This window comes from Myotis davidii, unplaced genomic scaffold, assembly GCF_000327345.1.
Source record: "Myotis davidii unplaced genomic scaffold, ASM32734v1 scaffold770, whole genome shotgun sequence".
In the NCBI taxonomy this organism is placed as follows: domain Eukaryota; kingdom Metazoa; phylum Chordata; class Mammalia; order Chiroptera; family Vespertilionidae; genus Myotis; species Myotis davidii.
In genome coordinates this window covers 70,397-86,324 of record NW_006282187.1, presented here as the reverse complement: position 1 = coordinate 86,324, position 15,928 = coordinate 70,397, and the positions used below count along the sequence as shown (strand labels likewise).

At 52.7% G+C, this 15,928-nt stretch overlaps 1 protein-coding gene and 1 long non-coding RNA gene across 4 annotated transcripts in view; one reads left to right on the top strand and one right to left on the bottom strand.

The window, feature by feature from the left end:
• The window catches only part of LOC107184092, a 15,340-nt gene extending 6,554 nt beyond the window's left edge, over positions 1–8,786 (top strand). The window contains exon 3 of the long non-coding RNA XR_001514920.1: positions 8,777–8,786. This is a non-coding gene — a long non-coding RNA (uncharacterized LOC107184092). The remainder of the gene's footprint in view (positions 1–8,776) is intronic.
• The window catches only part of EVI5L (ecotropic viral integration site 5-like), a 23,910-nt gene that overhangs the window by 4,821 nt on the left and 3,161 nt on the right, over positions 1–15,928 (bottom strand). The window contains exons 2-14 of one of the 3 annotated variants that reach the window (XM_006752712.2): positions 15,050–15,125; positions 13,100–13,289; positions 12,445–12,669; positions 12,255–12,329; positions 11,466–11,591; positions 9,854–9,997; positions 9,644–9,733; positions 8,453–8,550; positions 8,309–8,369; positions 4,367–4,420; positions 3,470–3,502; positions 2,290–2,430; positions 389–517 (exon numbers count right to left, since the gene is read on the bottom strand). In XM_006752712.2, the coding sequence (XP_006752775.1) occupies positions 389–517; positions 2,290–2,430; positions 3,470–3,502; positions 4,367–4,420; positions 8,309–8,369; positions 8,453–8,550; positions 9,644–9,733; positions 9,854–9,997; positions 11,466–11,591; positions 12,255–12,329; positions 12,445–12,669; positions 13,100–13,289; positions 15,050–15,051 (1,368 nt within the window). In that variant the 5' untranslated portion in view covers positions 15,052–15,125. The remainder of the gene's footprint in view (positions 1–388; positions 518–2,289; positions 2,431–3,469; positions 3,503–4,366; positions 4,421–8,308; positions 8,370–8,452; positions 8,551–9,643; positions 9,734–9,853; positions 9,998–11,465; positions 11,592–12,254; positions 12,330–12,444; positions 12,670–13,099; positions 13,290–15,049; positions 15,126–15,928) is intronic. The other 2 variants (XM_006752710.2, XM_006752711.2) reach the window with 2 other exon arrangements.

Sequence of the window (15,928 nt, the reverse complement as noted above, 5' to 3'; positions counted from 1 at the left end):
GGGTGGGGTGGGGTGGGATGGAGAGACACACAGGTAGGACAGACTGTCCAGGAAGCCCATGAAAGCCAGTACACTGCTTTCTCTACCTGGTGCATGATGGTGGGCGTGCCCTAATGTGTGTGTGTGTGCCTATAGGACTTGGGAAGGTCCTAGGGGTGAGCGGCCCACTTCCTATCTGCCCAGACCCTCCCGTAGAGACCATGCGGGAAGCAATCTTGGGCTCCCTGGGACTGCTGAAGCAGGAGGATCTGATCCCAGGACACTCCCCATGGTTCCCCTGGTAGCCCCTTTTCCTTGTTCAGGACTGATTATGTACCTCCTTAAGGGCATGCATCACCCCACCTTCCCTCCCCCAGAGCCTCCCAAACACCGGATTGCCCAGCTGCACCTTCTCCATGTCTAGAACCTTGTCCTGCATCTCCCGTAGGGCCCCTAGTGTCTCCATCTCCCGCAGCCTTGACTGTTCCAGCTCAGTCTCCAGGTGGGCCACAAAGTCCTCGGTGAGGCGAGGGTTGCCCTGGGGACAGAGGGAGAGCTGCATCAGTTCCCAGGCTGTAGCTGAAGGGTGGGCAGCCTTCCTGCCAGCTGGCTGTGAGCTCAGGACTTGCCTCCTACTCTCCAGAGCCCCAGGGCTGGGAGGGGGCTCAGGCTGTGGGTAGAGTAAAAAATCAGGAGAAAAACTGGATCCTCTTCCTGTGCCTTCTGCCTTCATGGCAGGAGAGTGTAACCCTATCATGGGGACCCTGATGACCAGGCCTAGTCTCCTTCCTGAGAAAGTCACACAGAGGGAACCTACTGAAGGGGACCTTCCATGGTCTCAGGATACTCCCGGAGGGATGCTAATGGCTGGTCCCCAGGACTGCTGGGGTGGGTGTGGAGAGGGTGGGGCTCAGGGCTATGGCACTCTGGGCCCTCTTTCTTCACCTCTCTCCTCTCTCTTCCCCCATATCTAAATGGGAAAGGATGGGAAAAGAGTTTGCTGGGTCCCCATTTCACTGCCCTGGTGGCCTGGCAGGGCATTCTCTGGAGGGTGGCCCCTGCCCTCTACTACCACCACCCCCCTCCACTGGCCTCCTGTCCAGCTACCCAGGCCTGCTTGCTGCCCTCGACCACTTTGGGCCTCTGACATCCATGGGTGCCAGTGGCCCTCCCTTGGCCCAGGTGGGCTTCAGTCCTCATACTAAGCTCCAGCCCTGCCAGGCTGACCCTCTGCTCACACCCAAGGAGATTGTGCTCAAGGGCCAGTGTCTATGGCACTACCTGCCTCACCCATCTCTGCATCCCCTAAAGGTCAGAGTTCAGGAGTGGCAGGTGTCTCTTTAGCCTGAAAGAGGGCATCATGCCAGTGGTGGGATGAGTCCAGTCTCAGTTTCCCCATTGGCCCAGCTGCTTCAGAGCAAGTTGGGGGCCACAGCACTGGCAGGTGAGGGGTGGGAGGTGGACACAGGTGAGAAATGGCGAAGCTCCCTGTCCCTGTCTCCAGGGACAAAGAATCAACTTAAATTCCTGAACTAAAGCCTGAGCCGAGGTCTCCAGGCCTGGGTGAGAGGTCCTCCCAGGGAACTACCCCTCCTTCTCTCCACCCATTGTTTCTTGACACCTGAGGTTTCTCCAAATCAGGGAGCCCACTTCACTGCCAGGCTTTGTTGGGATCAGGTCTGGATTGTAGTGTAGGGGCTCAGGGAACCTACAGCATCTTTCTCTGTCCGTCCAGGGCATGTGTGCACATGTGCATTCTGAACTTGGGGGCTGCAGCCGTTGGCAGGTCAATAGATAAGGAAGAAGCCTGCTGGGTAAATCTGAAGGAAGGTTCTGCAGATCTTTGCACAGTGCTCTAGCCTCTGAGTCCTTCCCACCACTGAGTTCAAGACCCCATAACAGACTTGCACTGCCCACTCATGCCAACCCTGCCAGTTCAGTGTAGTGGGCATAGACCAGACTCTCCTCTGAGAGGGCAAAGTCCTGGGTACTGGAGAAGGGAGCCCCCTCCCTTGTCCCTCATCCTAGCTCCTAACCTTCATGGTTGACCCCTGGGGAAGCCCAATATCTCCAAAGACCTTGGGGAGACACCAAGGAATCACAGGCCCATCAGTCAAGGTTGAATGCCTGTGCCAGGAAGAGGGCCCTGCCAAGCACCCCCGAGGGTGGTGGAACATGGAAACCGTATTCTCCCTCAGGACAGGGATTGATTGTTGAGGGGCTGGGGGAGAGTATGCACTGAGCTCTGGGTGCTCTCCCCACCCAAGCGGAGGGTTGGAGTGTGGCCTCACCACGGTGGCCTGCTGGTACCTGCTGCTCCTGCAGCTGCCGGATGGTGCTCTGCGCTTTCTGCAGGTCTTCTGCTGCTGAGCTGCACTGCTGCCGCACCACCGCCAGCTCCCGCTTGATGACATAATTTTCCTCGGCCTCCTGCGCCCGTGTCACCTGTCCCTGAGCCGATGGAGGATAGGGCATGACCCTCTGGTCACACGCCAGGCCCTGCCTCAGGCCCACCTTAGAGGAGTCCCAAGGAGGGCAGAGGAATAGTGGGAGAGGGGTGAGGCCTCCTTCACTCAGAGTCTGGGATGGGGCGCCCACGGGACCTCGGAACAAGGGTGAGGGGTAGGCAGGTACAGGACACCAGGCGGACCCTGGAGGAAGACACCGGTTCTCAACCTGGGGTCCAAGCTCTGTGGTGCTTAAATGAAGACGGAGCCACAGGCTGGGGCTGCTGACAGCTTTGTCCCCTCCTGACTTCTGGCTGTTGACCTCTGTCCCAGGGGAGGAGAAGCAAGTCCTTATCCAGGGTGATGGCACACCAGAGCTCAGGCTCTGCTGGTGAGGGTGGGGCAGCTGAGGCCTGGCTCCCCAGGGCAGGGTTGGGAGGTGGAATATGCCTTTCCCCTGGCCTTCCTCAGTTCTTATCTACCCCACCCAGCCTCATCCCCTCACCCCATCCAATGTGGGTCCCCCCCCATTCCATGCTTGGAGCCACCAGGTGGCAGGCAGAAGCTTCCAGATAAAGCCATTCAAGATAAGGCAGCAGCAGAAGCAGGTGAATGAGAGAAGACGGCAGGCCTTGCAGGTGGAAGCAGAGAGTGTGAAAGGCCAGAAGGGATGGTGTATATGTGTGGGTGCGGGAGGCTCAGCAATGCACACACTAAGGCCTGCTGTTGATGCACCCTCAGGTTCCCTGAGCCCTCCTAGGTCCTCACCTGTATCTCCTGGAGGGAGGAAACTTTGTGTCCCTGTGTGTGTACACACACTCACAGACACAGAGACATACCCTCAGTTGCCACGTTTGCACACGCACAGCCACCTCCTCTAGATGGAACCTCTGTTTTCCTGAGAAGCAGTCCCCAGCCACCCCCATGCATGGTGCCAGGCCTGTCCCCCTCACCCATGGCAGCAACCAGGGAGGAGGAAGTATTGGCTGTCATGTGTAGAGACTAGGAAGGAAACAGGAGAGTCAGAAGAAAAGCTACAGTACCTGGATTAACCTATCAGCCAGAGCAGCACTCTCCTACCCGGCGAGGGAGTTCCCAGCAACAGGGGGAGGAGGCAGAGCAGAAGGTGCGGGACAGGAGAGGGGGAGAGACAGACAAGAACCACTTGTCACTAACACAGTGAACTATGTCTAGAAGCAGGGGAGACAGGAGTGAAACCTGAGAACCAGAAAACCAGCATGACAGGACCTGGAGGAAGACCAAAGCCAAAGCCAGTTCCTTCCAGGAGAGGGGTCTGTATGTGAGCTGAGTGGGAAGTCAGCTGGGCTCATGACTGGGGCCAACTAAGGCCAACTGGGAAAACTCAGCAACTTTGATTTGGAGGCTGAACAAGAATGGAGGCTTTGGGGCAAGGGCAATAAAATCCCGTGGACAACCTGTGGTCCATGCAGGGTCAAGTGAAAATGAAGGTAGAGCAGAAAGAGGGGCCTCCAACTCTACTTTCATTTTTAAAAACAAGATTGGGGCCATGGTCAAGGTTGTGGCACCCCATCATGGATCCAGTGGCAAGACCACCCCCTATTCCTTCACTCCCATCTCCTTCCTTTTGAGGGCAGGGCTTTCAAATTACAGGGTGGGGTGTCTTGTGGCCCAGTTCCAGGCACCTCAGTCAAAATAGCAGTTCTACCTCCTCCTCTCCACCCAGACAGCCCTGGAGGGCACCGGACACAAATGGGTTGTGGTGATTGCACTTAACTAGGTTATCACTCAACCTCCAGCTCCAAGCTAATTTTCCCCACGGTCAAATTATATGGCAGCTCAAATATCAGTGGGGTTCATGGTAAGGCCTAGGGCAGGAGGCTTGCTGGCCCTCTGGCTGTTGGGTCCTGCTTGGAGCCTGGAGAGTTCAGTGTCTGACAGGCAGGTGGCATACCCCTCACCTTCTCCAGGGTCTCAATCCGCTGTTTCAGAAGTCGGTTCTCTGTTCGAAGCCTCTATGTGGGGAGAGGGGAGAGCATATCAGATCCTGCCTTCCACTTCTATACAGAGGTCTATCCCCCAAGGGGCCAGGCCAACTCCTAGAAGGACAGAGCTAGAGGCTTACATTTTGGGTCAGTGATCCCAAAAAACAGGGCCAATTCCCATTCAGAACGGCCCATTAAATTTTTTAAAAAATATATTTTTACTGATTCAGAAAGGGAGAGGGAGAGAGAGATAGAAACATCAATGATGAGAGAGAATCACTGATTGGCTGTCTCCTGCACGCTCCCGCAATGGGGATTGAGTCCACAACCTGGGCATGTGCCCTAACTAGGAATCGAACTGTAACCTCCTGGTTCATAGGTTGATGCTCAACCACTGAGCCATGCCAGTTGGGCAGATTTTTTTTTTAAATAAGCCTTAGTTCAGTAAAAATAATGCGAGCACTTTTGTGGTTACACAATGTGTGTGAGCTGGGTGGTCTGTACCCATGCCCTCCTTGGGAATCTGCTAGTACTCCATGCTCAGGCCTGTCCACTTCCCACAGGGCAAAGGCTTCTGCATTTTGGGGGAAGCTGCTATCAGACAGGCCCCATCCTTCACTGCTTTGCTTCCAGCCTCAGAGTTCAATTTTCAGTTGACAAACTCCTCTCAGAATTTGGGTCCAGGGTAGGAGATCTTGCTGAACACCCATACTTCCTTCAGCTCGACAACTACATCTTTGTGACCCACTGACAGCCAGCTAGCTGTGCCCAACAATCGTTACTTCCCCCCAGCCAGGGGGAAGGCCATCTCCCTTGCTTTTGTCTTCCATCCTGTGCTCGTGGATTCTGGTCAGATATTTGTGGTTTTAGGTTTTCCTATGAAGCAACTGCTCGGAGAGATGGCAGATTTGATTGATGACCTTTGATTTATATGATGGATGGGGAAACTGAGTTGGAATGAGGCAGTGTTTTGCCTGAGCCTCCCAAGCTGTTTCAGAGGGCAGGTCTCTGTCCCTCAAAGTGATCTGGAACCCAGAGTCTTGATCCATGACCTTTGGATTTCTTTGGCATAAACACAGCCATCCTTGGAGGAGCTGAATGTGCCCTGCAGACAACTCACCTCTCTCCTGCTTACTCCAAAGGGAAAGTGTATGTGTGTGTGTGTGTGTGTGTGTGTGTGTGTGTGAGAGAGAGAGAGAGAGAGAGAGAGAGAGCGAGTGCAAAAACTTGGGGGGCTATGTACTAGTAAGAGCTTAACATTTTTTTTTTTCTGTATTTTTGATGCTTGGACATCCTGAGGCCTTGCTAATCCTGGAGAGACTGCCCCTCCCAGGATTTAGCTAATTCCTACAGATAGTAAACAACCTGCTTGACAAGGCAAACCAGCCAATCCACAGTGTGCCCCCTTCCCACCTCTCCACACACACACCTTTCTTATCTAATTCTCACATATAAGCCAATATTTCCCTCCCGAAATTGTCACAGGACAGCTAGGGACCACTCCTATAGCCCCTGAAATTATTCAAACTAGTCAATCCTAAACTTGCTCAAACTTGCCCACCCTGCTTTGCCCATTCCTTTGCTTGAAAACCACAATAAAGCCTCTGGCCCCTATTTTCCCCCTTGATCTCTCTGCCTCCTGATCAACCCTGATGCTTCCCCATATGGCCTTTCATGGCCTGGTGTGCCCTGCCTCTTTGAAACTGTAATAAACTCTTCTTTCAAAGGCAGTTAAAACAAATCCCAGGTATATTTTAAAACAGGCTAAAGGTGAAAGAGAAAAGGACAGGGCTAAGAGAGAAGGCACCTGCCTGAATCCTTTAATACCTCCTCTCATGGGAAATTTCCAAGAACATGTGGTCCAATGGTCTGCTGTATACCTACCTAATGCTGAGCCCTCATAGTCACCAGATGGGAGCAGGCCTTGTCTGTGTATGAGTAAGACACCACACACACACACACACACACACACACACATACACACACACACACATACACACACACACACAGCTTGGACTAGTGCATCAGTCAGGGTGCCACTTCTGAGAAACAGAGATGCTAAAAAATTCAAGACACAAAACTATTTCTGGAAATCCTACAACCAGGGACAGAACAATGATGCTCTCTTTCCCACTCAGGAATGGGTGGCAGGACTGGATTCTAATCTAGGTTTTGCCTTTGCCTTCTAGAGGACGTGGGGATGAGGGGATGATGATGATAGTGGTGGTGGTGGTGATAATAATAAATTGAACAGTAGAGTAAGTATCATTTCCATTTTGCAGACGGGGACACTGAGAGGATCAGAGAGGTGAATTCATTTTCCCGGGGCACACAGCTGGTCTGTGGTAGAGCTGGCATTTGAACCCTGGTCTGCGGGACTCCAGTCTCAGCCACTGTGGTAGTCTGCCAGTCTTTAGACAGAGGACAGAGCCAGGCTGTGTTGGGGTTTGTGTTTATGTCTGTCCCCCTACCCCCACTGGACTGAGGACCCTCACTCTCTGCTGTGATTGGCACAAAGTAGGTGCTCAATAAATTTTTGTTGAATGAATAACTAAAATCATGTGTGGAGGGATGAAAGCAGGGGGAGAGGAGGGAAGACTGGGTTCAGAGACTCTGCACACTCAAAAAACCCCTTGTGATATGATTTATAGTAAAAAATATATATTTGGTCTTCCAAGCAGTCCTGCACAGAGCACCCTGGGAATTTTCTAAGTGAGGAGAGAGAGAAAAAGGTGTCCTTTGTTATGTTAATGAGGACTTTTGGAAAGTCCCTTGGCCACCTAAGGATGGGGGCTGGTTCCCAGGGAACCGAACCATGTGTCAGAGAGTTGGAACTTTCAGTCCTATCCCCAGATCTCTAGGGAGAAGAGATGGGTTGGAGGTTTGAATAAATTGCTGATGGCAAATTATGTAAACAATCATGCCTGTGTAATGAAATCCCATAAAACCCCACAGTATGGGTTTGGAGAGCTTCCAGGTTGATGAATGGTTGGAGGTTCTGTGAGTGTGGTATAAATGGAAAGGGCAGGGAGCTCTGTGCCCTGTCCCCAAACCTGTTCCTATGCATCTCTTCCATCTGGCTGTTCTTGAGCTAAATCCTTTATAACAAACCAGTGATCTAGTAGTAATATTTCTCTGAATTCTGTGAGCCACTCTAGCAAATTAATCGAACCCGAGAAGGGAATCACAGGAACCTATGATCTACAGCCAGCTGGCCAGAAGAATAGGTGACAATCTGGACTTGAGACTGGCTTCTGAAGGGGGGAGTGGCAGTCTTGTGAGACAATGCCCTTAACCTGTGGGATCTGACACCATCTCCAAGTAGATGGTGTCAGAATTGAGCTGAATTGTAGGATACCCAGCTGGCATTGGAAAATTGCTTGGTGGTGTGGGGAAAAACCTCACATATTGGAGTTGGTGACAGAATTGTACCCCCAAACCTAGTAGGGCTGGCTGGCCAGGCACCAGGGGGAGCCAGGGGCCATGAGTGCAGTACACTGGCCTATCCTCCCTGCATATGGCCCCCTCCTACCTCGGGGCTCCCACCACTGAGGGCAGCATTCCTGACGTTCCTCTAGCCCCTCAGGCCTGCGGCTGCTTGGGCCTTTAGCACTCAGTTCCCTGGACCTGCAGCAATCTCCCCTACACATTTTATCCAGAGTTTTTTCTAGAGTTCATACTCTATACTAATTAGTTCACTGACTGTCTTCTCACTGCAATGGGAGCCCCACAAGGCCAGGTCCACCTTGTCCACCTCTGTGTCCCCAGTTCCAGGTGAGCCCTCCCTCACACAGAGAGTCAACCCCTCAGAAGGGCAGTCTGGTGTGCCTCATGTGCTGGGCAGGGCTGCCCCCTAGTGGCCACCCACTTGGGATGGAAGCTCCCAAGGGCCCCTGTCCCCCTTCCCTAGGAACTCACTTTGATTTCGATCTGCTCCTCCATCTCTTTACTCTTCATGGCTGCGTATTCCTTCTCGAGCCTGCAGAGGAGAAGGCTGACACGGTGACTATCCCACCACCAGGGACCTCTTTTCCACCAGCGCCCTGGCTGCTGGGTACTGACCTCTTCATCTTCTTAGGGTTGTACTTGACCTGGTAAGCCTTGAGGATCAGCTTATCTGGGCAGCTGTCGAACTGATGGGGTATCACCTTTTGGAAGTACTGTGGGAACACAGGCAGTCACTGATTATAAGGGTGTGTAGGGGGGCGCCTGAGCCCCTCTGTGCCTGCTGTGCTCATTGCCCTGGAGGAGGGAGGGAGGGCAGAAGCAGATCTGCCTGGATGTCACCATGTACCCAGTGCAGTGCCTGGCCTGCCTGTTGTGGGTGCTCCATCATTGTGGAGCAAGTGAGTGAGTGTGAGAAGGCATCTGGAGAGAAGCTGCCAGCAGCCAGGACTTCAGTTTGCAGGGGAAAAGCAGGCTGCAGGAGCTCCTGAGGGCAAAGGCCTGGGAGTGGGTTGAGGTAGGGTCTGAGCACAGGGCACCTTCTTAGAGGAAGGGGGAGGCGTGCTGCACTCAGGGCGGTGAGAGGATACTGAAAAGGTTGTAGAATTGGGACAGCCAGGAGCAACCTGGAGGGAAGACCCCTCATGGGTCTGCTCGCCTGGGGCCTCTATAAAGGGTTAAGTGTGAGCCACTGGTGGACACAGCTTGCTATTGGTTGGGGCCAGGCTGGCTCCTGCTCCCCAGCCCAGCTGGCCCGCTCTAGCAGCTGCAGACAATGAACATTCGTGTCTGTGGACACAACTGTGGCCTTTGTGTATTCTTCTCTGAAGTACCAGCTGGAGGACACTGGGAGGGGGCAGGAGCCTGCATGGTGGGGACATGGCAGTGAGAAGCAGGGAAGCCAGGGTTGGATAGGCCAGTGAGGCTGCCCAGACCCCTCACTCCCTCCTTTGTCCTCACCTGGCCCAGTTCCTAGGCCAAAAACCACACCCAAGGCCCCGTGGTTTGGCTAGTATAATTATTCACCACAAAGATTTTGGGGGACACAAAGCTGGGGGCAAGAGAAAGCAGGGGGTGAAACCTCCCAGAGCCAGGGCCTGGGCCTTCCTCTCTCCCCACTGCCAAGCTGCTGGCCCTGGACTGTGTCTGGCAGAGCCTGGAGCTCCTTAGTGCCCAGCCTGGTTCTCCAGGGAGGCCTCAGGGGGCACAGGGGATAGAAAAGGATCAGGCTGCTCAGGAACTCCAAGCGTCTCACTTCACCTACCCTGGGTGGGGGGCAATCCCACCCTTCCTGGGCCCCTGGCCCACCTGGGACATGCCCTCCATGTCCAGCTGCATCAGCTCCACCTGGTTCACCTGCAGCAGGGCGAGGCCTACCCGGAACACGATCTCCAGGCCCTGCAAAGGCAGTGGGGACAGTGCTTCTCCGATCCCTCCCCAAACCCTGGCCCTTCCTTGGTTGAAATTTATTTCCAGTGTGGGGCCTCTGGGAGAGCAAGAGGGTGAAGGGGTCCTGACCTCATACATGAAAATGTCGAAGACACGAGTGGCGACAGGCAGTGGGAAGGTGGTCAGGAAGAGTGTGAGGAACCAGGACGAGGCGTACATGGACGTGTGGAAGCTCTGGGAGCGGAAGTGAGTGTTCAGGTCCGGGAGCTGCTCCTGAGGGGTCAGAGGAGGAGGCCCAGCACTGAGAAGGAGCCTGAGGGCACCAGGCACAGCTGTCCATGCCCACAGGCTCCTTCCACCTGGAAGTGCTGTCTCGGTGCTTCTGCCTCCAGGAAGCCTTCTCTGGTCTGCCCTTGGGTCCCTTCCTCTGTGTGCCCTCAGCACTGTGTTTGGGTGAGGCTGAAATATTCCAGAACTCTGAGTAGCATGAGGTGGGGACACAGGCAGGGGTGACAGGAATAGCAGCAGCTCATGGGTGCAGGATGTGCACCTTGGGTAGGAAGTGGCCCATCTGCTCTCCTTTTTGCTCATAGGATCCTCATGATCAGCCTGACAGGGAGCTTCTGAGGCTTGGGGTGGGTTTACTTAACTGCTCACGGTCACTCAGAGAGTGAGCGTTGGGGCACAGTGTAAACCTACTGCTGGTCAACCTGTATTCCTTGACTTGCCAGTCGTTGTGTCTCCCCACTGCCCCCTCATGATGCTCTGTGCCCAGCAATGCTCAGGGGATGCCGGTCTGATTGGCCTGAACTTCAGATTGCTGAAAAGTGACAGAAACTGGGGAAATAAGCTGGAGAAAGTATTAGGACGCCCTTGATGTCATTTACTGGAAGAAGGGCCTCTGGTACCCCTTCCCGCAACTTGCCCTAGGCTTCCTTGCAGACCCAGGAGCTCCCTGGCACTGTCTGGCTACTCTGTTATAGGGGCTCTCAGCTACCCAGCCTGGGCAGGGCCACTTCTCTGCAGGCCCTGGGCCCTTGCTTGTTGGCACTACCAGGTCCTCTTGACCAACAGCACCTCCCGGTTTTCCGGGCCTGAGGAATGGGGCTTTTATGACCAGGCTTATCCCAGGGCCTACCTCCCATTTCCCCTTCAACCCTCACCCCCACCTGCTGTGCAGTTTCACAGCCCCACCTGTGACAGACTTCTGGAGCAGGCCGTGTGTGTGTGTGTGTGTGTGTGTGTGTGTGTGTGTGTGCGTGCGCGTGTGTGTGTGTCTGTGTGTTCTTCTCTTGTATGCACAGGGAAAGTGTCTGCCAGCCAAGAGTGGCCCCTGTGCCCTGTGGGGACTGCTATTTATAAACAGAAAGGTCTGCGGCTCTCCTGTAATCATCAAAGGCAGGCAGACAACACTTTCCCTCCTTCTGCCATATCACGCTGGGAGCAGACAGTGAGGGCGTTATGGGTGTGTCTGGCAAAAGCTACCTTGACCCCTCTGCCCTTGGACTCTGGAAGCCCAGAGCTCTCAGGAGCCCCCACTATAAATGCCTGGCTCTGTCCTATCCCTGGAAGTGTGCTTGGGGGCAATGCCACATGGCTCCCTGGGGACTAGAGCCCCTTTCTGAGCTGGGACCTCTGGATATGATTTCTCAGCCCTGGAATTTTCAGTTAAATAGACCCACTGGGATGGCTGTGGGCTGCAGAGGAGTGGGTGGTGATGGGCCACCCCGGCCCTACTCACCTGCAGCATGTACTCAAACTGGTAGATGCAGAGCCCCAGCTCAGCCATGCTGGGCTTGAAGAGCTCCCGAAGGCGATACTCCTGCATCAGCCGCACAAACACACAGAAAGCCTCTTCCTCCGGCATCTGAGGGATGGGCAGGTGGGCAGGGGGCTGAGTGTGGGCAGGGTGGGAAGGGGACGCTTACTGCTCTTCTTTTGGACCTGGAATACTGTGCTAGGCCTGTTTCTGCTCTATTTAAGTTTAATGAACGTGGACTGTGTGGGTTGTCTGAACTCTCACAATGAACCTCTGGTCACTCTTGTTTACTGATGGAAAACCTCCTGAGACTGAAGTCACCTACCAAAGGCCACCTGGCAGGTACTTGATCCCCAGGTCTGGCCACCTCCAGAGCCCATGGTTGGGACACCAGCTGGTCCACTCTCAGTGTCTCTGTTCTCCTCTTCCTAAGCCTGCTGAATTCTCTGGACAAAACCCCAGCCCCACGAACTCCACACTGGCTAACTTAAGCTCCCTGTTGGGATTCCCTGTCCAACCCTGGGAGGTGACCGAGGAGGACAGCCTTCCCCTCTAGACCCTGGACAGTACAGTGGACAGAACAGGCAGCCAGCCCCTCTGTGCTCACCCACTGGGGCTTGGCCTGGGGACTCTCAGAGGTCACAGTGGGACGCAGGGGTGGGCTCTGACAGTGGAGCACTGGATAGGGGGTTACATTCTGCTTTGTCCACCTCCTGGAAGCACAGCTTAGATGGGCTGGGTCCTGCCATAGCCTGGCCCCAGGCCACCTACCTGCATCAGGAGCAGGCCCACGATGAAGGCACTGCCCTGGCAGTAGCCCACCTCCCGGTCCACCAGAGAGTATGCCTGTAAGGGAACGTGAGTGTCAGGGCAGCGTCCTGCCAGGCTCAGTGACAGCAGGCCAATGTGGACAGTGCTTCTTCATGTAGGGTTGGGGGGTCCTCAGCAGTGGGGGCCTCACCTTCATGACATTGAAGAGGACCTCCTGGCCTAGGCTGTCCTGGCCCTTGAAGAACTCGTGCTCGGGGTAGGTGCGGGCGATGTCCCTGCGGATCAGCTTCTCGCACGGCGAGGACATCTTGAGCAGCTCTGAGTACTGGTTCTTGACTGGCATGTTTGTAGCGCTGCACAGGAGCTGCCACACAATGGCCCGGAAGTGGTGCGGGATGCCCTTGTGGATAAGCTCCTGGGGACAGGGTGGGCAGCAGGAGGCCAGACTGGATGCTGTCCCAGTGCGGTCTCCCCAGGGTTACCTAGTCTAGCCCCCAAGATGGGGCTTGCCTATGCCATGATGTGGTTCAGAGCTCTGCAGAGCCTTTGCACTGCAGACGGAGTCCACACTGCTTAATGTACTTCCCCCAGTTTGTCACAGAACATAGTGGGGCAGGAAACAAATAGGTGCCTGAGACATCAGTGTGACAGCTACTTACCTGGCCAGCCCCATTCACACTCTCTTCCCTCCCTCCCCCTGCCCTGGCAAGGCCCCCTGAAAGTGCCTGCACAACTACACTTCTGTCCCTTTGCCGGTGCTGGGGCCCTGGTGCTGGTGGAGTGTGACCTGCTGTCTGTCCCTGCTGGCCCTCCCACCGCCCACCCACCTCCACCATCCCTGCCACCTTAAGCAGCTTTTCCTTCCTACGCCGCCACTCTTCCCACTCATTGGCGATTCGGCCCCATAGGATCCATGTGTCCTCCTCCAGGTGGCTCAGGTTAGAGGAGGCGGAGGAGCTGGATACGAGAGAGGAGCCGCTGTTCCGCCGGGAGCCATTCATGGAGCGCATTGATTTGGAGTCGGCTTCCAGGAGCCTAGGTAGGGAGGGCAGGTAGAGGCAGTTCTGGGCTGCAGGCATCGCCCACCCTGGTCCCTGGGCTTCAGTGACTCTTTGGGAGCAGGTAGCTGCTGGGGAGCCTGGCACCTCTTCTCAGGGATTCCAGAGGTCACCAGGGATTTGATCTAATTGTTCTTGCCGAGTGACCTCGGCCAGAGCCCTAACCTCTCTGAGCTATGGTCCATCTCCCTGGGTCACTGCAGAGGCTACATTTGTTTGTCTCAATCTGTGCCCTTTATTGGGCTGAGAAGCATATGGATTAGCTCACTGAGTCTTGTACCACCCATGAAGGGCAGGTTTTGTGAAGAATCATGTTTTATGGATGAGGGTCAGAGAGGGTGAGCAGGTGGCTGGGAGTACTCAGCCGATGAGAAGCTTTATGAAACCTGGGTTTCTGATGCTTTGACAGCGAGGTCCTGGCTGACTCTCGAGGGCCTGTCCCTCCCAGGCCTAGCTAATTCCTAGAGATAGTGAAGGACTCACCTATTAGTGCATCTTTCATGTGCAAATCAGTGAATCCAGAACCTACAAACCCACCACCTCTCCATTACCAGGCTCTCACACTCAGGGCTACTATGTGTCCTGATCACCACAGGCCACCCCTATGCCCCAAAGCAGGCTGAAATTATTCAAACTAGCCCAACACAGGCCTGCTTACCCTGCCTTGCCCATTCCTTCGTTCAGAAACCACAGTAGAAGTACTTGCCTGCATTTTCCCCTGGCTCCCTCTGCCTCCTGACTGACCCTTGTGCCTCCCTGAGTGGCCCTGCATGGTGTGCCCTGCCTCCTGCTTCTGTCTTCTCAGTGGCAGTCCTCTCCTGATCTGTTGGCTTTGTCATAGCTGAATGATAATAAATCTAAATTTTATTTTTTAATAATATTTGAAAAATATTTTTTTTAAAATTCAAAGCTATACTTCTGGAAAAAAGGGGTAAGTTTTAAAAATAAGAAAACATAACTGATTAAAATTTCAATCACAGTTAAATTAATATAGTAACTTTTTACAAACTTATCTTGTTATAAAACATTGTTGCCTTGGCTGATTTGGGCTCAGTGATTATAGCGTTAGTCTGTGAACTAAAGGGTCTTGCGTTCAATTCCCAGTCAAAGGCACATACTTGGGTTGTAGGTTTGATCCCTGGCTGGGTCACAGCGCATGCAGAAGGCAACCAATCGATATGTTTCTCTCCCATCCATCTCTCTCTCTCTCTCTCTCCTCCCTCCCTCATTCCCTCCCTCCCTTCCACACTCTCTAAAAATCAATGGAAGAAATATCCTCTGGTAAGGGTTAACAGCAACAACAAAAGAGACATCGTTTATGAAAAAGGAGAGGTCAGCCCTGGCCAATGTGGCTCAGTTGGTTGGGTGTTGTCCTATGGACCAAAAGGTTGCTGGCTCAATTCTCGATCAGGGCACATACCCAGGTTGTGGGCTTGATCCCAGGGAGGGGGCATGCAGGAGGCAGCTGATTGATGTTTTACTATCATATTGATGTTTCTCTCTCTAAAAATCAATAAAAAAATCTTAAAAAAGAAGTAATATAACAGGTTCACTTCAAAAGCTCAAGAACCATTATTTAAAAGTAGTTTCAATTGTTGCCTCTGTTCCAGAAAAGTTCACTAAGCACACACTGAGAAAGTGTTACTATTTTTAGTCACCTTTCATTTAATAAATACTCATACTCATGAATGTAATTATTCTTCTTCTACAACTCTATGGAAAATTAAAAGTACTTACATGTCAAAGGAGGAAAGCCAGAGCAGATTTAAAGGGCTTCAAGGAGTACTTGTCTGCTAAGCATCAATTTGACTCCCTTTTTAAAAAATTTTTATTTTTTCAATTACAGTTTATATTCAACATTATTTTATATTAATTTCAGGTGTACAGCATAGTGATTAGACAATCATATACTTTAGAAAGTGTATGGCTGGTGTGACTCAGCAGTTGAGAATTGACCTAGGAACCAAGAGGTCACCGGTTAGATTCCTGGTCAGGGCACATACCCGGGTTGTGGGCTCAGTCCCCAGTAGGGGCCATGTAGGAGGCAGCTGATCGAAGATGTTCCTCTCTCATTGATGTTTCTATCTCTCTATCCCTCTCCCTTCCTCTCTCTCTAAAAATCAATAAAAACATATTTAAAAATGAGCTCTTAAAATAAAATAAATATGTTTAAAAGATAAAGAACTTTCAGATTTTACAGTATCTCAGACTTTTACCACCAATATTAGGTTGGGAAAGGCTAAGAATTCTAGAGTTAATAGCTGATCAGAGTAGAACACTGCAAAAACATGTTGAAATATATCAAACTCTAGTTAATGATACACACGCTGAAGTGCTTACAGATGGAGTGTGCTGATGCCTGCAATTCTGAAGTACATCTAAAATATTAGCTGGAAAGAGGGAGGGATAGAGGAGAAAGGGGAGGAGGAGGGGAAGGGATGGATAAAGCACAGCAAAATGTTAATTTTAGGTTCCAAGTGGTAAGCAGTGTTTCCATTTTTCAATTCTTTCAACTTTTCAGTGCAGTTGAAATTTTTCACACACACACACACACACACACACACACACATATATATACATATATATTCTTTCTACTTCAAAGAGAAAGGAAGAGAG